At 40.3% G+C, this 21,372-nt stretch overlaps 1 protein-coding gene across 1 annotated transcript in view; it reads right to left on the bottom strand.

Moving 5' to 3' along the window:
* Positions 1-1,044: 1,044 nt before the first annotated feature.
* foxo6b (forkhead box O6 b) overlaps positions 1,045-21,372 on the bottom strand; it is a 33,838-nt gene continuing 13,510 nt past the window's right edge. The window contains exon 2 of the mRNA XM_079879212.1: positions 1,045-6,023. Coding sequence (XP_079735338.1) covers positions 4,326-6,023 — 1,698 coding nt within the window. The 3' untranslated portion in view covers positions 1,045-4,325. The remainder of the gene's footprint in view (positions 6,024-21,372) is intronic.

Raw genomic sequence — 21,372 nt, 5'->3', positions numbered from 1 at the left:
ATTTTAGCCAAATTCTAAGGCAACATTACATGTATCCTTTGTGTCCCAAAAACTAAATTTCATGAGGGCAGAGTAAATGAACAATGTAAATTCTAAATAAATGTATATTTTATTCTGTACTGAAAAGTATCAATATAAACAATTATGTGTAATTAAATGTAATTAACTGTATTTTTCTCCACAATATTTGTGTTTTATGTATGTAACATTTTGTGTTGTAACCGTATTCAATTCCCATGACACACATGGAAACACGCAGAATGAGCATAATTCTCACTGACCTCCACTGCATCCCAGAGGAAAAATGTTATTGCTCTTATAGTTCAGGAGACTTAATTGAATTCTCAATTATGTTTTCTCTAATATCTACTTTGCCTCAGATGTCTCTCTAAAATTACTTTTTTCGCCTAAATAATAATAATAATAAAATAATTATCAATGAGAAATTTGTTGACATAGAGTAAGAGTACAGGGATAAAATAGAGATAAATGGATAATAAAGATAATAATTAGAGAGACATAAATTAATGTAGGTGCAAAACCCATGTGGTTCATATTGAAATCGAAGACTTTCGAAGACTTGGCAAATCTAAGCACAGTTTGAGACTTTGTTCAGATCTCTTCTAAAACTTGAAAGGAAAAAATCTCCATTTGATGTCCACATGAAATCCTATTTACTTTGTTAGCAGATTACCCGTGGTGAAGTTTCTTTTGTCGTTGTAATCCTTAGTCAAAATCTAAAAATTAGCTTGGGCAGAACACCCTCAACCACTCCTCTCCAATTGTCAGTCTGCTGTGAACCAGATTATGATGAGGAGGTACACTAAAATCAAGCCCCGCCCTCTATTTATTCTCATTCAGTTTCACTCGAAAATGTCACACTAGTGAAAAGTCGGTCACAACTTCCAGTTCACAGACCTTAAGTGCATTGTTGTCTAAAATAAACAACTGAGACATTAAAAAATTCTCATTTGTGATTTTTCTTTTCTTACTAATGATTCTTTACACATTCAGGCAGAAAAAGGCATTCAGGTTTTTCCAAGTTCTCTTTTGTTTTATTTTACAGGCCACAAGATGAGCAGATACATCATTTAAAAAAAGAAATAAAACTGATATTTGCTTGTCAAAAAATATTATACAATTTTCTCAATACAGATTTTTGTACAGCATGAAACAGAAATGAACTGTAATAGAATCATGATCTTGTAATATAGATAAATGAGATACAGGAGCTCCATACCGTCATCCACAAGCCCAACTTTATATCCAATAAATATAAACTGTGCATATTATATTATGAATAGCCAGGCATTGTAAATACCAGGGCACAATTTCAATTCATTTTCATATCATATCAGGTACGTCACTGTGCTCCACACACACACACACACACACACACACACACACACATACACACTCTCACACACATATGAAGCTGAGCACTGAAGCAGACGTGGGCCAGCAATCAAAATCACAGTTGGATAACAACAGATTCCTGGCCACCTCGAAAAGAACATAAAGATGGGAATGAAAGCGGATAAAGACAGGGCTCATTGTCCTTGGCAGAAAAGAGAGACAGTGAGAAAGACGGATGGCTATCTGATCGGGCTGTGTGAGAAACACTGTAGAGAGCCACTTGACATTTGGCCTGATTCAAACAGCTCTGCTGAGGGAAGCTACTCTGACAGGCTCTCTCTCTCATGCACACACACACCATCTCTATCTTTTTCTTTCAAGCAACCTAGTGCCGTCCTTTTCAACTCACTCTCTGTCAGCTTCCTTTATCTTTCTTAACCGCCCTCTCTATTTCTCTCTCCATGTATGTTTTTCCTCATCAAAATTTAAGCAGAACAAAAAGCTGCATCCAAGTCATGTATCTGTGGAGAAAGCACCTGGCAGTACGCAACATCAATAATGGTAGACAAAAGCAAATAAAGAGACAAAGAGTGGACAAAATAACCTGAAACACTAAACACAATATAAATATCGAAGACATAATAAGAGTTCTTCCACAATTTCAGTACTTGTTGGAGTTCTAAAGGAAAAGACTTCTCCAATTGTTTAATAATGAAGGAGGTGGAATCTACTCTTTGTGCTCCAGAACTTTATAAATTCAAGAATGTTCTGATTTGGTGATTGGCCATGGAGAGGGACTTTATCCTAGCAGCCATGAAACCACTTTTGAATTTGTTTAGTAGTGTGCATGGAGCAATTATAATCCTGTAATTATGAAACACTGCAGTGTGAACAGTGCTTAGTCTAATTCGAGAAAATGCCTATTGTGGAGACTTTGTCAGAGAGGTACTGTTTCATATAGCCTTCAATTTGTGATGCTGTACTTTGTACGTTTTCTATCCTCAGAGAGCTCTGACTTGCGACCTCTGTTTGTCTTTGCGAATGCAGTTTTACTATGTTTGGCATATGCTATCATTATTTTTGATCCTGACTCCCTTGACAAAACAAAATAATTTAGCAATTTTTGACATGGATGCATCAGCAATTTACGTACGGACTATTCAGCTTTGAAAGCCTGTTAGTTGTCTCACGTTGCTTCGAAATGTCTCATATCAAAGTGCAAACTGGCAGACCTCTTTTATACCTGACATGTTTTGTAATTGGCAATCAAATTAATAGACTCTCCTTTGTAGCTATATTCATACTGGTCCTATTCCATGTGGTGTTTCCATTACTTTGTCCACCCCTATCTAGTGGCCATTATAGGATATTGGAACTTGGATCATCAATGTATGCATAAATGTGCCACATATGTTTCCTTCAACCTCACCAAGCCATGGTATAATTAGAGTCTTTCCCTATGAATCCTTGGTGTTACATTACATTCAGAATGAGAAAATACACACTTGCACTTAATTACTTGAGTCTGGAGATCACTGGATAAGGGCAATATGATAGAGGAAGTCTGCAAAGAGAAGATAGCACCCATTTTTTGCTTTGCTGACTGAATTAATCAGCATGCAGTTCACTAGTGTAGGACACAAAAGCTCTGGAAGATGGTGGAATTGTCATTCTGTAAAGTTATGACCTCAAACCAGATTCTTTCTGCAACCTTGAGGTAGCACTACCATCAAATAGTTACTTAGTCAAGTTAGGCAAGCTTTAATTCATTAAGGATAAATTTCCAAATTTCAGCTCTGTATTAAATTAACACAGTTAATGAGGGTTGACAAAGATTCAATTTTGATCAATCATCATTGATTACCAAGTGCAACACTGCAGACAGATAATAAAGAATGCTATTGTTGCCAAAATAAAGCCAATGCATTGGCCGAAGACAGAGAAAGGCTGCCACAGAGTAGCTAGGCCGAGGTAAACCAGGAAAGAGCTCTGCACAGGATGTGCGGTAGTGTTGGATCGTTCCTTATTTCATTACAGGGAAAGCTTTATAAATTCACAGAATGGAGAGGAAGGGGGCATAGTGATAATATTTGCATTTCTCCTTTTCCCCCTTTATCTCTCTATCTCTGCCCTCCCTACCTCTTTCTAATACCCCCTCCCCCGGCCCCCCACTTACTTCAGAGTGACTTTAATCATCACTTTCGCCAAAACACATTAAGCCGTTGTGTGTCCGGGGGAAAAACAGCCCTGCGCACTCCAAGCATCACATTCTATTTGCAACAATGATGCATAGCTGGTGCATTACTTTGGAGATTAAAAAGGATATGCTGAATATCAATAGAGTGTGTCTGATGGATGACTGTCCTGGCCCACAATAAAGGGACATCCAATAGACCTCCTTGGGAGGAGGTGCGTACATTTACCAATGAAAAGCTGCTCCACACTCAGACGCTCATACACCCGCAAACATTGACAAATGCACAAATGACAGCACAGACACTCAGACAGCTATAGCAACTGCTCAATCCTGTACTCATGTTTAGTAAAACAACACCAACGCTTAATTATTTATTTACTTTTTTGTTCAGGAAGGATAACAAAGTCGTTTGCATACATTAAACCCAGGCCAGCGGACAATGTGATTCCTCCCAGGTCGCAGGGTGGCCGTTACAGCATTGGAATGGATGGCGATGTAAAGTGCTTCAAAGTGATGAATTGAGCACAAACTGAAGGACATGAACCACAGAAAGGACTGTTAGGGTGCTATGACATTATTCCACAGCAGGGTAAATGGAGTTGGGGCGGGGGCATTTTAAGAGGATGGGTAGGGGATAATTCCAGAATCTGACATCACCAAAAGGGAATCTTGGTCAATTTGTTCATTCGAGTTCCCAACTTGACCTGCTGCCCTTCAGAAGGCTGTATGGTTGAATGTTTGCCTATATGTAGGTTCTCAATGCCCCCACAGTTCACCCAGGCACCCAACTCTGGCTGTTGTGTGATTGTTGAGGTCCTGCAAAAACCCCCATTCCCATCCCCATTCCCAAACCCATTCCCATGCCAACACCCTGTGATAGCGACCCATCGAAGTTAAAGTCCATTCCTTCTGTTGAGTCCATGAAGTCATTCAGGAGGATGGATTCAACATCGCAATCAAGACTGCTCTGGTGCACATCCATTTCCAGCTCAGACTGCAACCGGTTGTGAGGATCCTGGTGATGGTTAGCTTGGTGGTTGCCATGGTAATTAGGATTCTGTGAAGTGTGGTGGTAATACCCCTGCCAGGGTTCTGTCATGCCCTGATGGAGGTGGGAACCTGGGTAGGACTGATGGCGAGGATGGGGGGCTGAAGCCAAGCGGCAGGGGTCTTGGGGTACATCCAAGACACTGGCAGGGTTAGGAGGCAGGGCAGTGGAAGGGAGGTGAGCTCGTGACCCATAAAGGCTGGGTGATTTGTGGTTGTAGGGTTGCAACATGTCATTGTTCACCCTGGGAGAAAGGTCTGGCTGTCTGGAGTTGCTGTGTTGCAGGTGATTGTGCAAGTGGGTGGGATTGGGACTAGCATTGAGTTTGTGGTCATGAGATTGAACATAGTCATGGCCACGGTGGTGTTTGTGGTGATTGTAGTCAAGACCTGGGTGATGCTTATTATGAGCTTGATTGGGATTATGATGATGGCTTGGGTTTTGCTCGTGAGTTACTCCATGGCCATTGTGTAGGCTTTGACTGGAATTGCGATTGTGGCCATGCTCTGGATTATGATTGTGATTCTGGCTGTGATTGTGGCTCTGATTGTGGCCGTGAGAGTGCACAGCGCTGTTAGATTGTGACATAAGTGAATGGGACGCTCCTCCTTGCCCCACAACCATGTCCTTACCACAGTATTGTGGCCCTCCAGCGAGTAGACTTTCAAGGGCATTGTTCTCTGAGTATGCCCTAAGGGCACGCTGGAAGCTGGTAGGCTTGTTTTCCTGAATCGTCTGCATAGGCGTATGATGCCTAAGCATGCCCATGGATGGTTGGCCATAGACTGTTCCACAGTAGGAGGTCTCTCCTTTGGGTCCAGGGCCATAGTGATAGCCATTGCGCTTTAGCGGTAGAGGCTGAGAGTAGCCCTCTTCCAAGCTGATGGCTCCAGTTAGATCAGCTAGGTGCGGGAGCTCGACAGATGGACAATGTCCACCTGTTCCCAGGGCTGGAGATCTTGTGCTGGTGGGGCTAGGGTAGAGTCGTGGGGAGGCAGAGCAGGATAGTCCTCCTTCCTCTGGTTCATCAGGTTCTGTCTCAGCCAGAATAGGAGACAAGCATCCACTTAATGTTGAAGCAGAGGAACTTGTTCTGGAGTGGAGGTCTGTCCAGGCATCAAACTCTTCACCCCCAACTCCCATTACTCCCTTACCCGCTGGGCTTCCATGTTCCGGCGATCCTTGTATTCCAGGTCCTCCAAGCTCTCTGCCCATTCCCATAGCTCCCGCTCTCTTCTTGCTGACTCGGCCTCGGCTCTTCAGGTACTTAGTTCCGTTGTCCATGGAAACAGCTCGTCTGCGGGGTCCTTTACCCATTTTTCCACCCTCTGGGTTAAGCATCCACCAGGAACTTTTTCCTGTTCCCTCATTTTGAACACGGATGAAGCGAGTATGTAGGGAGAGGTTGTGTCTGATGGAGTTCTGTAGATATAAAACAGGAAGAAATAAGATTGAGGCATTAGTGATTTTGAATTGAGGATTGTTAGTATTGTGTGTCTTAAACTTATGTAGAAAATTACGATATTTAAACACCCTTTTTTTAGGCTAATGCCCCCTGGTAGATAAGAGAGACTGAGCAGGGAGCCTCTGTTATATATTTTATAAACTAATGAAATGTTGTGTTACATTTTAGGCCTGACCTATAATAACATACTGCACCATATATTTACATACTTTATAATAGGAATGCACCCCGATACTGCGCTTGTGTACTAGTACTCATACTCATTCAAATGCCCTGATACCATGCAGCATATACAGTGCAGTGCAGAAGCAAACAGAGAGCAGAATGGATATATCAGAGAAGGATGTTTATGAATTAAATGTATTGAATTAATAGAATGTTAAACAAATTAAATATGTACTCCTATATAGCTGCTGTGCACGAGCTGATAAACGAAACACTGAGTGGATTGAGCGTGCAGCGGCACAGACACGCATGCTTGCCGAGGGTACATCCCTTAGAATGTGAATGTAAACAGAAATATAAAACTCGTAACAGTATATTGGATCCATGCATTCAGTCATAAAGGGACAGCAGTGTTTTTAATGTTAATCAAACAACAAAGGACAAATAAATCACTCACTGCTCTTGACTAAATTACTTTTGTAACTTTAATAAAGATTTGTCTATATTTAATATATACAGTGAAGACTATGCTGTGTTATTTTACATTTGATTACTTTTAAAAAAAATCTGTACCTGAAAACTGCTGTTAAACCTATACCTGAAAACCTGAAAAGCACTGTTTATTTCATTTGTACCTGTTTTCAGTTTATTTTATTTGTGCTAATTGTAATTGGATGATTTGTTCTTGTTTTGTCATTGACTGTTTACTTGTCTTTAATAATGTTTTAAATGAACAATTCTACATTAATTAGTTGTTTTTTTTCTGTAGTATCAAAATTGTAATAGAGAATTGTGATGTATCACTGGTATCTAAACATTTGAACCACTTACCCAATCAGAACCAAACCAGTAGAAAAAAAACTTTTAGCATTAAGCCCTGCTGAAACAGCTCTAAATATGCGCTGTGCTATTAAATATGTGCTATGCTATCAGATAAAATATGATAGAGCAATAGAATGAACAGTGAAAGTAACAAAGGCTTGTACAATACATTTTAACATGCATAATTAGAAAATAACTGAAGGAAATATATTTTTGCTAAACAAATTAAATCAACAAATATAATTCATATTTTGCTGGTTTCTCTACTTAATATATTTAAAATTCACAAATGCTGTGAACATACAGGTATCGGTATTGGTATCGGTGAGTAGCAAAAAAATGAAAGTATCGGTATCTACCTCGTTCTGGAAAAAGTGGTAGCGGTGCATCCCTATTTATTATGATACATACATTGCAGAGCCAAAGTAATCATTGACAATGTACAGAATCATTGTTTAATGCATATATTTACACTTTTTGCACAAATTAAACAGTAATTGGACATCCCCACTGCTGAAGACCCCTGAACTATGGTGTATTAAAAATATTATTCTAAGAAATCTTAATGTTAGGCTATATAAGTTTTTTTTTTTTTTTTTTTTTTTTTTTTTAAGGTGTATTCAAAAGCATTGTTCAAATCAACAGGTATTCTCACAAGAATTATGCAAGTTCCTATAAAAACTCATTGCAGGAAGAGGTGAAACCCCTCTTGGCTGCTCAGGCAAATCAATACTGTAAGCAGACCAGCTCCTGCACGGCACACGCTTTCTCTGACTCACGCTGCAGCTAGCCAAGCCAAGTCCACACGCACATCAAACCGTAGTCAAGGTTACCCAAATGAATCACACGTGGCAACCTGATCACAGACGCCTCTATCGATTGCAGTCTTGGGGAAATATGAGGGAAAGCCAGAGAGTGAGACGAGAAAGCGAGAACGAGGCGTGATTTTGGCACACTAGCGATCCTGGAGAAGCACCAGACAAAGGAAACAAAAACCAGAGAGAGAGAAAGACTTTAGTGATACAGATGCAGCAGAGAAATGCATCTTTTTATTTGGTGTACAACAACAATGGAGTCAAGAATGTAAATGATAGTTACTGTCTCGGATGAATTGGTCAATACATTGTTCCAGCAGTGCAATATAGCAACTATGATGAAACACTTGTTCACATAGCTTTTGTGTATATTACTGCATAGAACTTACAGAAGCCCTTTATTAATCTCAGTTATGACATGTCTTCTGGATTTAATAAATACAATTTTAATGAAATTATGTGGACTTAATTTTATTATGCAGTTTAATAAACCAATAAGACGCTCAAGGCTGTGCAATATTGTAAACGAAGTCAGTCACATTTACAAAAAGTCACAGCAAATGCTCAAAACATTCCGCTGTGCATCATGTCTATTCATGCATTTCATATATTCACAACATAGCAAGGTCTCCCATACCTTAAAGCTTCATTATTTCAGAGTAAAGATTGCACTCTATGTTATCCACTACCTTTACACATGAATAGCAGAATTCAAAGATATTTATTAAATAATGTTTACGTGTTACAAAATTCTGTTGCAATCAAACGTTTTTATTGATTATGTTTCTACTGAGGTTGGAATGGATTCCTTTGAAAATAGCTATTTTTTGATTAGCTGGAGAGAATGATGCACTATAGGCTTACAGGACATCATAAAGTAAGAAAGACATACAAAAAGAATGAGGCCAACAACTCTGAGACAGTAAAGCATCAATACTCAGAAAAGACTGGAACAGCATGTTCCTACCTATCCCTGAAAAAAGCAACAGGGCCAAATCCCTCTTCTGCTTCTCCATGTTGCATGCTCTTGTCACAGCACCCTTGTGCTCACACCATGGCCATGCCTAAAATTCATGGGACCTGGGACAATATTTATGGTTGACCCCCTTTCCCCAGATGCAATAAATAGGCTAATGAATGGGTCCCAGGATAATCTTCCATCCCTGACAATGGGTCTGGAAAGCATCATTCAGAGAACTCAGTTCTCAATTTCTCTTCCTTTAGCAGGAAAACCATAATCTGTCCATCAAATTCTCAACATTACCTGCAATCCATGTAATGTGTTGACATGTGTACACACAACAGAAATGTAGTGCGAGCTTCACTCCTTACAAACACACACCATATATCCCTCTTAAAGCAACATAGCCTTTTCACACCCTACTTCACTCAAATTCCCTCGTTCTCACACTCATTCATCTCTTTCCCTGTGTCCCGCATCTGTTTATCACTCTCTTTTCACTCGCTCTCCATCCCGCAACAAATCACACCACTAATTTCATTCACCTGCTCTGACTGAAGAAAAAAAAATTCAAATAAGACAAAATATATCTACTTCCTGTCCCTCAGTCATCCACAATATAATTACGCTTCAAGTGCGTCTATCAGCCCATCTATACTCCATAATCCCCCATCGCACCCCTTACGGAAAGCAGCCTCTTGTTTTCCGTAGTGATTCTGAGAACCATTACCGCTCACATGAGTGGTCAGATATCAGTCGCTGAAAAGAGCCAATTACCTTGGCAAAATTTACACTACAGCTGGATATCGACTGTAAAGCAGTCTAATCTTGGAGAGCGTGCTGTTTCAGTGTCACCTCACACCTGAGGGGCTAATTCTTCTCCCAACACCAGTGGCAGATTTGCTGCTTTTTGCGCCGCTCCCTTTCAGAGCGGTGAGAAATTGGATAAGCAAGATGTATTTACGTCCCCTCACCCCCCAGGAAGGGGCTTTATTCTCCATCGGTTATTCTGCCAAATTACACGAGCCCCCGTGCTGGTGAAAGAGCCAGATGCTTCCTGGGCCGACTTAATCAAAGCCAAATTGAAGCACGGTGTCACGAGTGGGAACTGCGTGCCGAAACGACCTGTGCGAGGTGATCTGAGCGCGACGCCCCTGACAGCTCCGGCAAAGCACGCTCTGTTGCAGGGGTAACCATGACTACTGTGGAAACGGGAAGAGAGGAGCTATGTGCGAGAAGCAGGGAAGAGAGAGGCAGATGCCGTTTGATGCTGCAGGTAAACTGCAAACAGCCTTTCATCTCTGACAGTCAGACGACTCGCCCAACTCGCAAGAGAGCTTCAATCATAAGCAGTCACACCGTCGCTTGAGCTGTCTCAGAGGAACAGTGATTAGCAAGTCAACTATAAGCTGCATGACTTCACAGTAGCTACCAGCACCCCGCCACTCCACAGATCAGCTCACCAAACAGCCGTCTACACATGAGCTTGTTGTAGAAAGCTTGCATTTTTTAAACATGACAACTCTCAGGCTTGAAAGGCCAAGCGTTGTCGTTTACTCTGTGAAACGATCCACTCTTTGCCCTTAGTGGCTCCATTAAAATTGGGGAAGAGGTAGAGCATCGGGTGTTTGATGAAAGCAGATTATTCATGAAGTCACAATTACTGTGGTGGTGTGGCCTGTGGTGAGCGTTATAAATAGCAGATCTGTGGTTGGGAATTTGACCTGGACACCTTCAAGCTCTTCTGCCTCTGAGTCATTTGCTGGCCAGCCAAGTAGCCGTCTGCTTATGACCTGCTTTTTCTCTCTGAGACACACAAACACACTCTCTGCAACTATTCTGCACACTGTCACATCTGCAACAATTAACTCAGATGATACTTTCTTACCAAAGCTTACAAAATGTCCCAGTGGTATGCTGCAGAAATGACGACCCCTCTACGAAACGTGAGGTATAACAGTGTAAGCTGGTTAGTGATGCCTCAACATCAGGTGTATTCTGGTTCACACTTATTGTCACAACAAGGCACTTAGTTTACAGAGACTTGTAGTGACAATAAAGCTCGGAAGTCATTCATTGTAAATGATAATTAGCAATATAAAGTGAGCAACAAGCATGTTGGCAATGCAACAAATTGTAACAACTACAACAACTACAAATGCAGACAGGGAAGCTCACTGCCACCTGATACAGTCAAGTAATGTCTACTAGTGGCCGACAGTGACCTCCACGAATCACAAGCGTCATATACACAAATGAAGGCTGAACTTCCAAACAGAATTTAGTGGTGGAAATGTTCAAACACAAACTCACTATACATTCACACATAACATGATATACAGACACTTTCAAATATGCCCGGCAAACCGGAAACATCTGGCAATCAGGTTTAATCCCACTCCAGCCTGCATAATCCAGAGAAATCTAGGGCTAATCCTGGTTAAATCTGGCGGCCCCTTAGCTGACTATAACCCCTGGAACGCAACAAAGTAACAGGGATTGAAGGGATCATATGTTGGCCGGGCAGGAGGTGTGTAGAGAAAGAGTGATGAAGGGTGTAATAATTGGCATTGAGATCAAATTGAAAGTTTCATTACATAATTGATGCTTCCTTAAAGAACTGGCTCATTCCACATGTAACATGTATAAAAACTATACTGTTAAATACATGTATTGTTTTTTTAGAATTCACACAGAAATGTTATTTTAGATATACCTGATATACCTGCCTGATTGAAATGTGTGATTTCCCCTTAAATTGTCACGAACCAACATAATTTCCTGTTCTGTCTCCTCCTCTTCCCTTTTTCTTTGTTAACTGCATTGAAGAGGTAGGTTTCTGATAATCTTATTTAATCTTTATTAAAATGATTGCTTTTATGTCTATATTGTCATTCCAATTCATGTGCATAATGTTATTTTACTACCTGTTTTTGTCATTTTACCCTTTTTGAGTTTGGAAGCGAAAGCACATGGTGATGATACATAATATATATATATTTTTTATAGTGAGAACAAGGGCAATTTACTCAAAGAGGCTGCTTTTATTTGTGTTAATTATCAGGTATGTTTTCTCTGTTGTATTTTCTTGTTTATTGTAATTTTCTGTAGGATACTCAATTTAAGTTTCATGATCCTATTTTGCCCTTTTGCATTGTTAACTGCATTCAAGAGAGAGAACAAAGGCAATTCATTAAAAGAGGCTACTTTTATTTGTGTTAATTATTGGGATTAAAAGATCCAGCGAAACTGCTGCCTGCTGTCCCGTGTCTGATTTCCAACAACCACAAAGCACACAACGAAGAGTCAAAGTTTCATAACTGGTGTCACTGGCTGCACATCACACTGAGTGTCACGAGCCACCGGTTACACGCAGATAGGGTAAACTTTGGTTCATTAATAACAACAAACCAACATTGAGCTTAAAATAACTTGTTACTTGTAACTGTGTAACTCATTCTGGAATATTTATAACAGAAAATAAAACAACTGACTCATTTTTTTAGAGTTTCAAGCATTACTTTGTACCCTATTTTTAGAAAGGGGCAACTATTTGACATTGTTCGCAATTTAAGAATCCTTTTTTTTATGTTTTTTGTTAAATTGAGGTTTATGAGCCGAGATCATTACATATTTGACCGCCTGGCGCCATTGGTCGCCTCTGCCCTCTTGTTTTCGTGTTAGGCACATCTGCCCACGACAAGTCATAAAAAAAAAATGCTGCTTTTACATGGAAAGTTTAGCCTTAACAATTGCCCTGACACACCAAAAACAAAATATCATACAGCGAGAAAGAGATGGTTAGAGAACACTTACATTAACACAGTGGTTTGTTAGTGGTTGGATTTACACACAAAGCCTTGGAAAAAATCTGAGAGAAATTGTGTTTGTATCCAGAGAGAAAAAATTAAGTCAATACAAGAGTAATATAAGTGTTAAAGCCAAAAATAAAAAGTTTTAAAAGAGGGTGAACAAAGATGTCATATAAACAAATCTGAAAAAGTAAGATCCCTAGTCAGATAATCTCCCAAAAGCACTCACTGATGAATACCCACAGTATGATCCATTCAAAGTGGATCCAAAAAAGAGCTTTCATCAAATGATGCTATGATACTGTGTTTCAGTTCACTATTCATTGATGTATGCCTTGGATTAGGGCCCTAGGATCAACTTCACTATGGGCAATGAATGAGATTTAGAAGGATCACAGTTCATTTTTCAAGGTCCCATAAATCACTAAGTGCCTAAGATTTCACTCAATTTCTGAGCCGAACAAAAGGCCACAGTTACGGTAGTGCCTACATTTCAGTCAAAAGAAAAGACAATGCTTAAGATGCTATCTTCCTCAAAGTTTTAGCGAACTATTCCATGTAGCATTTGCCAAGCGATCTGTTTCTCATTTTAAGAAGCGTTCTAATTTACTGAGCAGACTCCTCCGAGTATTCAAGGCAGTGTTCTGTTTTACATTCTGCCCAGTGTTCTATTCGACGCGGTTCGGAACGCACGGCTCGTGTGTTGGGGGATTGTTCTGTCGAGCATTCTTGTGCGCTCGCAGGACTGGAAAAGCTGTTTTCAGCCGCGTTCACCCATTATTTATTAATCCATTTCACACAGCCAGCAGTCATTATGCATGCTACTGTCAATGGGTATCTCTCTGCCTCGCATTTATTTGATAATAAGCACAAGTGGGGTAGGAGATAAAAGCGCTGACTGCATTCATTGTGCGAGCGGGAGAGAGCGAGAGAGGACTCCTGCAGGCGAGGAGACTTAAAATGAGAGTTCTGTGTGGGAACAGGGCGCGTCTGCTAAGCCTGTCTGGAGGCAATCGATGGAAATTAGCCAACGCTAAAGATGCACTTCCTGTGAGTGATGTCACGGGCGGTGCTCGGCTGTTTGGGGGAAAAGAAAGAACTCACAGGCGATTAATGGAAATGGTGAAGAGCAGAGAAAGGTGTGCGTAATGTGACTAATAACAGTCCTAATATATGGAAATGATGCTAACAACATTATTTCTGGTTAATACAGAATGTATTTTATGTTTTAATTTGAGAGTGCTTGTGCTGTTCTCTTAGTTCACCCAAAAATGTGAATCTTTATTTCGGTGCCCACATGTTGTTCCATTAACAGCTGTTAGAAAACACCATTAAAGGTCTCCATATGACTGACATGCAACATTTAGAATCTTTTGATATATATGATCAGGGTTTGAAATGAACTTTTTCACTCACTGGCCAATATGGCTACTAAATTTTTAAGTTACCGGCCATTCAGAACTTCTACTAGCAAAAATGTTTTTATATATATATATATATATATATATTATAAAATTTGGATTTAATACATTTCTTTCTTATTCAAACAAAATTCTGTCATTTTGCCATCTCATCCCTTCCTCTTTCATCCTCATCACCAAAAATGTATTTTAGGTGGACAGATCAAAACAGTACAAAGAACATAAAAAATTATAGGATGTTAAAAAATAACAATGTCTTTTCTGTTAACCAAATGCTTTTTAATCTTCGCTATTGCTTCAGTGAAAATGAACAAGCGTGCCGTCATTTATTGTGCAGTGACGTGTGTATGTTCACGTAAGCCAGATATGTGCAGATTTTGTGGAATACGCTGTATTTAATATAACATGATGAAAAAATCTGTGCAGATTTGGCTTTCACGAACTTCCCCAGCAAAGAAAGTAAACATAATAAGTAAACCACCAAATTGGCTAATGATTTGACAGTGTTACCCGCCACAGTAGATTTTTACCCGCATTTGGCAGGTGTTAATTTCAAACCCTGTATATGATATATATCTTTATTCCTAAAACCCCACTGGTTCTTTGCATGTCAAAACTGATAGTGATGAGCCAGTTTAAATATGTGGAAAGTTGCATGCTACTTGAAAGCTGCAGTAGAGATTTTCCGACATGATCACTGTTTTCTACACAATGTTCTGATATGGAAAAGAGCTTTGTAACAATCCTTCAAAAATCCTTCATTGGTGTTCCATGGAAAAACGGATAGCATAAGTGTGAGTAAATAACAGAATTTTACTTTTTGGCTGAACATTTAATGTTTTGTCTTCAAATCAACAAATTACCTAAATTACCTAAAAAACAGAGCATTGTCATCATTACAGCCAACGCGACAGAAGGCCTCTCTCACCGCTTGCTTCCCTGTGGAATGCCCGCTCACCAGAGGGACCAGGGTGGGAAGGAGGGAGGGACTGCGTCTGGAGCTTTAGCCTAACCTGAGAGAGGTAGACTGGGCACGGAAAATGAGCCGGGGCCCCTGGGGGCCTGTAGGTGGGAGCAGCCAGCTAGTGTGCTCCATCCCCTAGGACCGAGCTCTAATTGGAGCTGCTGGGCGAGCCGGGCCAAGTTCCCTGGGAACGGGGAGAGCCTGAGGGAGGGAGGGAGAGTAGGAGGAAGTGAAGGATGGACAGATAGAGCAAAAAGAGGGGAGGGAGGTTTAAAAATAGAGCAGGCAGATTAAGGAGCATCTGAGAGCGGTGCAGGGGATCGGAAAATCCGCCCTGCATGCCAGAGCTGACCAGACCTTCGGGGCACAAAAGCCAGTTCTTCGCCATTGCGTAGCAGGGGCACGGCATAGCACAGCCGCCCCCTGGCATACGTTTGCCCGGTCGTCGCGTGGCACACAGCCCAGACTGGGGCAGCGCTAAGAGCAGCGTCAGCCTGAAATGATGACGGTCCCTAGCTAAGCTTTCACACAACAGGTGGAGAGTACAGACACCTGTGGGAGATCGCACAGACTCAGAAGAAACGTCTTACACCTGGGTCTTATGCACAGATGCACACTTCTTGTTGTGGTATAAGCTTTGCTGAGATAAAAACAACATAAAATCATTTTCAATCATTTAGACACTATATATAGTTATTTTATTAGTTAGTATTTGTGTCTTGTTTTCCATTAAAATGATCAAAACATCCTTAAAGCAAGATAAATTCACATGAGAAGCAAAAATTGCGTAAGATTTGAAGACTTACTTTGCTTACCCTGTTGGCAATGTTTTTTCTTTCTTGTTTTAAGCACAAATCTAACCAATTTTTTTTTATACTTAAAATATAAAAAAAGTTTGAAAAATGTATTAATATTATAATCTGGATTATAGTAATTGTATTTAATTTTAAGATTTTTAAAATGTTTTACTGAAAATATAAGATAAAAATGCAGATTTTTGGCCTTGGTGCATAAGTAAAAGAGCTACATTAGAATAACACAAAAATTAAATAATTCGTTTTTTGACTCGACTAAAAAGGTAAATAACAGTGAGTTAATGTATAGGGGGGAAAAAAGTAGGCTACTGATTCACATTTTTTGAAGTCTTTTGTGTTGTCGCTTTCTCCGCAAGCAAAAACACAAGCATGAACAACTATGACTGACAAAGTCATCCTCTGTTCCAGGCAGAGCATGCACAATTAATTAGTAAATCATTAATTAAGTCACGCATCGATTATTTCGGTTGCAGGGCGTGGAATGAGCTGATCGCTTTAATCAAACCCCAAACAGATTGGGAAGCACCTGGTCACATGATTGTTAATTAAAACCTGCTACATTAATGCATTTAAGATGTATCCTTTAATACTCAATTACGTGTCAAAGGACAAAAATACACAAAACAGATTTGGTGCTCAGTATTAACTCCCCAAAAACATTTTGGGGACATAGCACATAAATATGTGCTCGGTTACGTACATGCATGTGCACACATGCACACACACACACGCACAAACACACACACACACACACACACTTGTGCTCTGTTAGCCTGGCACATAGGGTCCGCTCATTACAACAATGCCAAGCTACCGGTTGCTAAGGAGACCTGTGGGAGAGGGAGTGATCCTGTTGCTATGGCAGCAAGCCTGCTTCCTGCCAACTGTCTTTCCCCATGAGACCTGACCATAGTAGGCAGAGAAAGAAAGAAAGGAAGACAGGGAATTGAATGTAGGAGAGTCGGAGTGCGTGTGAGGGTGTGTTGGGGGTGTAAAAGGGGTTATGGGTATGATGTTGAAAGAGAAAGACTTTATAAAGAGCACAGCAAGCAGGGTAGCAATGGAGGAGGGGTGGCAGACAAACCACAAAACCAGAGGAGAGAATGTGCTGGGAAAATTGATAGAGTTCGAAAGAGGGAAAATAAAAGGGGCGCTTGTAAAGAGACTGAGCGAGGACGCCTTCCGGAGCACCATTTTCAGGCGCTCTTTCCCATGAAACGGCTCGGCGGCTTACCGCACCGCGTCCTATTGTGCTAGTCCGCCAGCGACTGCACAAGATGGCCGCAAAACTACCTCTAATTGTTCAAAGCGAACACTCCAGCGTGCTGAACGCCACCTCCCAGCATGCACTGTGTCGTCAAGCGACCTGGCCTCGCTCGTTAAACTAACATAAAACTCGCCTGGCTTTTGGGAACTTTCTGAAACTGAATTCCGTGTTTCCTCATTAAACGCTACGGCACATCACAGCTCCCATTTATCAAGTCACCTGATATAAGCGACGTGTCATAACAGGTGTGTCTGATAAAAGACTTGAAAGAATACAAATTAATTATGCTGCACTGCGCAAAAGATTCATTAAACAACATATTCAGGGGAGACGCAAGAAACAACATCGCAACAAATCAACACCCCTGTAAAACGCAGCGGTGCTGCTGTGGAGACAACATCCTGAAACGAGACAGTGACAGAAAACGTGGGAAGACGAAGAGAAAAGGAGATGATATATTGATCAAGCTTTGGAGAAGAGGGTCAAATGAGGAGAGAAAGCTGAATCTGAATTTTTTTTGACTGCTTTTAGATCACAATTGGTTCCATACTTCCTTGCTCGTCTGCCTTTGTGGGGTTTTTTGGTTCGATTACGGCTCTCATAACAGCTCTGTTTAAATGAGAGACAGAGAAGCATTGGCACATATTCTCCCACAGATAAAGTGGGAATAAAGTTGGTTTCGGAAGGAGGGGGCTCTCGGAATTCACTCAGAGACGGTCGAATCAGGCTGTTAAAGACATCTCTCTGACTCTCATCCCTCTGTCCGGGTCTGTTTCTCATTCACAAGGAATGTGGCGTCTGTCGAGAACGGGAGTCTGGCCTTCCACATGGACAAACACGCACATATTCGTTCATTTGTTTATGCATACATTTCGAGACACGGCCATTATTGACTTGTTCATGCATGCATTATTTCCAGAGCACAATGTGTCTGCCATGCCTGATCCCCTCTGTTCCCCCAACCTCTTTATAGGGGTCATAGGATTCACTTGGGATTCTCCCATATTAGCTGTCTCTCTAATTCTACATGAAGAGCACTCTGCTGTGTGTCTGCTTATTACTTCTTCCCATTAGCTTTCCATCATTCCATCTTCAATCATTCTACCGAATGCAAAAATAGCAATTGTTTTCAAATACATTACCCTGTCTGCCATTGGTTGGACAGCAGATTGCCCAGTCCACGATAGGTGAGCCGGTGTTGCTGTGTCGAGGCTGCATTCCCAAAAACATCAAGCGACCACTCTACCAATGGTTTCTATGATCAACTTTGGCTTGCAATGCTATGGCTTGGAAATGCAGCCCTGGTCAGGATTCTCAAACACACAGAGCAATGTTTTGAATGCTCCACTGACCTATTTTGAGGAAAATCATCCACCTGTATGGATGGCTTGCTTAAAGTTAGTCAATGCTTATATACAACATCCAAAAACACACTTCAGCTTTGATTTCTCAGATATCTTTAATTTACAAGTTCAAGTCTCATAGACTAATAGACACAAATGAGATATATTTTCAACATTAACTACAAATATAGAGCTATACAATGCATTTGAATAGAAGCTCAGATCATTTGATGAGTTCATATTGAGACTTTCAATTGCAGACTTTGGTATCTTGGAAAATATGAGAAAATTTTGAGACATTTTAGAGATCTTTTCTGAAAGTCTACAGGAGACACATCTGAGATTACTTTTGAGATATCAAAGAGATCTCATTAGTGATCTAATTTCTTTCCTCTGGGTTTAGTCTCTTTCTTTGGTCTGAATCTATGGGAAAACGTAAGGTAGGTCCACATTTCTTCGAACAAAGACAGCCCAATTAAGTCAGTTTGAGTTAGGGTCTGTGCACTGAAGAGAGGGGCGGAGATATGGAGCGGCGAAGAAAGAGGCAGTCCATAAAAGCAGTCTAACGAAGGGGAAAAAGGAGGGAAAATAGAGGAAGATTGGTAAAAGAGGAGAGCTTGAGCGACTTTGTAGCCGAAGCGAAGCAACTTCTCTTTTTTTTTAGCTCCTCAATGGGAAGACATATGAAATATTAATAACAGCTCTAGCCATCGACTTCAGAGGCCCGCGCTAAAACTTAGTGTCTAATGAGACTCAGCTCATGAATTGCTAATGAGGATGCTTGGAATGTGTGTTTTAAGTGTTTGTGTGCGTGAGCGTGTGTGTTGCGACGGGGGGGAGGGGTCATTTGGTTGTGTGTGTGCTCGGGGGTGTGTATAGGGGGTATGAGGAATGTGAAGTCTTTGGGAGACTTAACGGAGAACTTCATTAAAAAGATGAAGTCTATACTCACACACATACTGAGAATATTCAACACCCTCACATGCATACACACTCGCATATCACTTAATATACGTCTCCTAAAGACCTATAGGTGAAATATTTATTGTCACCATTTATTGTCAGAATTGCCATACATACAGTATAATGATGAAATTTTAAATATTTAATTCAAAATCTATGACATTACACATGTCACCTATATACACTCAAGAAATCATCCAAATGTATCTTTATTTTTTTATGTAATGGGTGTTGCAATTGACTGGGATGTTTCTTTTGAATATGTTACAATGAAAGAAAGCAAAACACAATTGCTCCAAAGCTTCATCAAATTCATATTCAACACACTACTGCATTATCATTATTCAATAAAAACTAACCTTGTGGAGCATTCAAATTTTGGGTTACACTTTATTTTAAGGTGTCCTTGTTTGAGTAATTATACATTTAAGTACTGAGTAATATTAATTAACTACATGTACTTACTATAGGGATTAGGTTATGATATGATATGTTTGGTTTAGGGTTACTTGCATGTAACTATGCATTATTTATAGTTATTATTATAGTAACTACATGCAATATGTGTAACGAGGACATTGTAAAATAAGGTGTTACCAAAATTTGAATATGCAAAAACGCAAATGACATTTGTACTCATTCAATTCATTGCAAGAACATAAACATCTCTTGTCTTTTACAGAAGAAAACAATCATATGCGTTTGAAATGATGAGGATGGTGAGTACATGACGGTTCTTTTCTAAATCTAAAGCTGTTCTAAAACCTTATGATAATAATGACAAACCGCTGATCTTCTCAAGCAGTCTGTGAGGTGATACCAAGCGGTGTGGACCATATGAAATAATACACAAAATATGACCTCGCTTTTGACCTCCTCCACTTATTTCAGTGAGAACACTCAGGAACAACACTATGCATGAGCATATGTCGATTATCAGTGTGTTATACTGCTTCACGCTGATTTATGTACTCTATTTGTGGATTTTTGTGTGTGTTTTCTGGCACAATTATGCAAGTGTGTTAGCAGCATTAGCATGCACTGAGAGTCTGAACTCTACATGTGCTGAAGTGGTGAGGTCTGCTCTTGCACATGTGATGGAGAGATTTCGTGTCAGTGTGGGTTTATTCATATATTCTGGATAAATGTTGACTGCATTATTCCTCTCTTCTATATGTCTTTGTGTGAGTGTGTGTGTCTTTCCGCCTGAGTGGCGCTGTCGGTGGGCATCGCTCAGATTCGGCTCTGCAGGCCGAGCAGATCATTAACAGAGACGGGAGGAGAGAGACTGGCTGTGTTCAGAATGGAACGCTAACATACTGCGTACTACATAGTATACACTTCATATTTAAAATATATATATTCTATGAAACGGTACACACTATACAGCCATAAACATTTAAAAATCATTAGGGTCATAAAGCATTAGCTTTGTGTAAAAATTATTAACTTTTGTTGTATGATCAAAAAATAAATCAGTTAAGTTAAATCACAGCTGTTGTATTACTTCTGGCTCACTGAACTCACATTGGTCACACGTACAGTAATCTAAACATTGTACTGCATATTTATATACTGCACATTTCGGTAAATGAAGTAGGTCATCCGGGTATATACTGTAGTAGGAGTGGAAATAGTGTGTCATTCTGAACATAGGCTTTGGGCTTCTCATTATCTGTCTTGAGAGAAGAAGAACGCAAACTGGCCAACTCACTGTTCACAGTCACGCAATTACAGCTGCAAACACACAGACGTCTCTCCACATATCCATCCAATTCTCAAACCCATTTCAGTTTATGTCTTTGAGTGTCTCTCAATCACAGTTTTTAAGGGTTTAATGTTTCTCTGTGTCTTTTCCTCTGTATAGCTCTCACTGGCTACATTCCGAATAGCATACTAACATCTTAGTATTGCTGCAATATGCAATATGTACACTGAGCAGAGTATGTGAATTTTCT

This window comes from Squalius cephalus, assembly GCF_949319135.1.
Source record: "Squalius cephalus genome assembly, chromosome: 8".
Classification (NCBI taxonomy): Eukaryota; Metazoa; Chordata; class Actinopteri; order Cypriniformes; family Leuciscidae; genus Squalius; species Squalius cephalus.
Note: the sequence above shows the minus strand (reverse complement) of the source record. Positions and strands in the feature narration are given on the sequence as shown.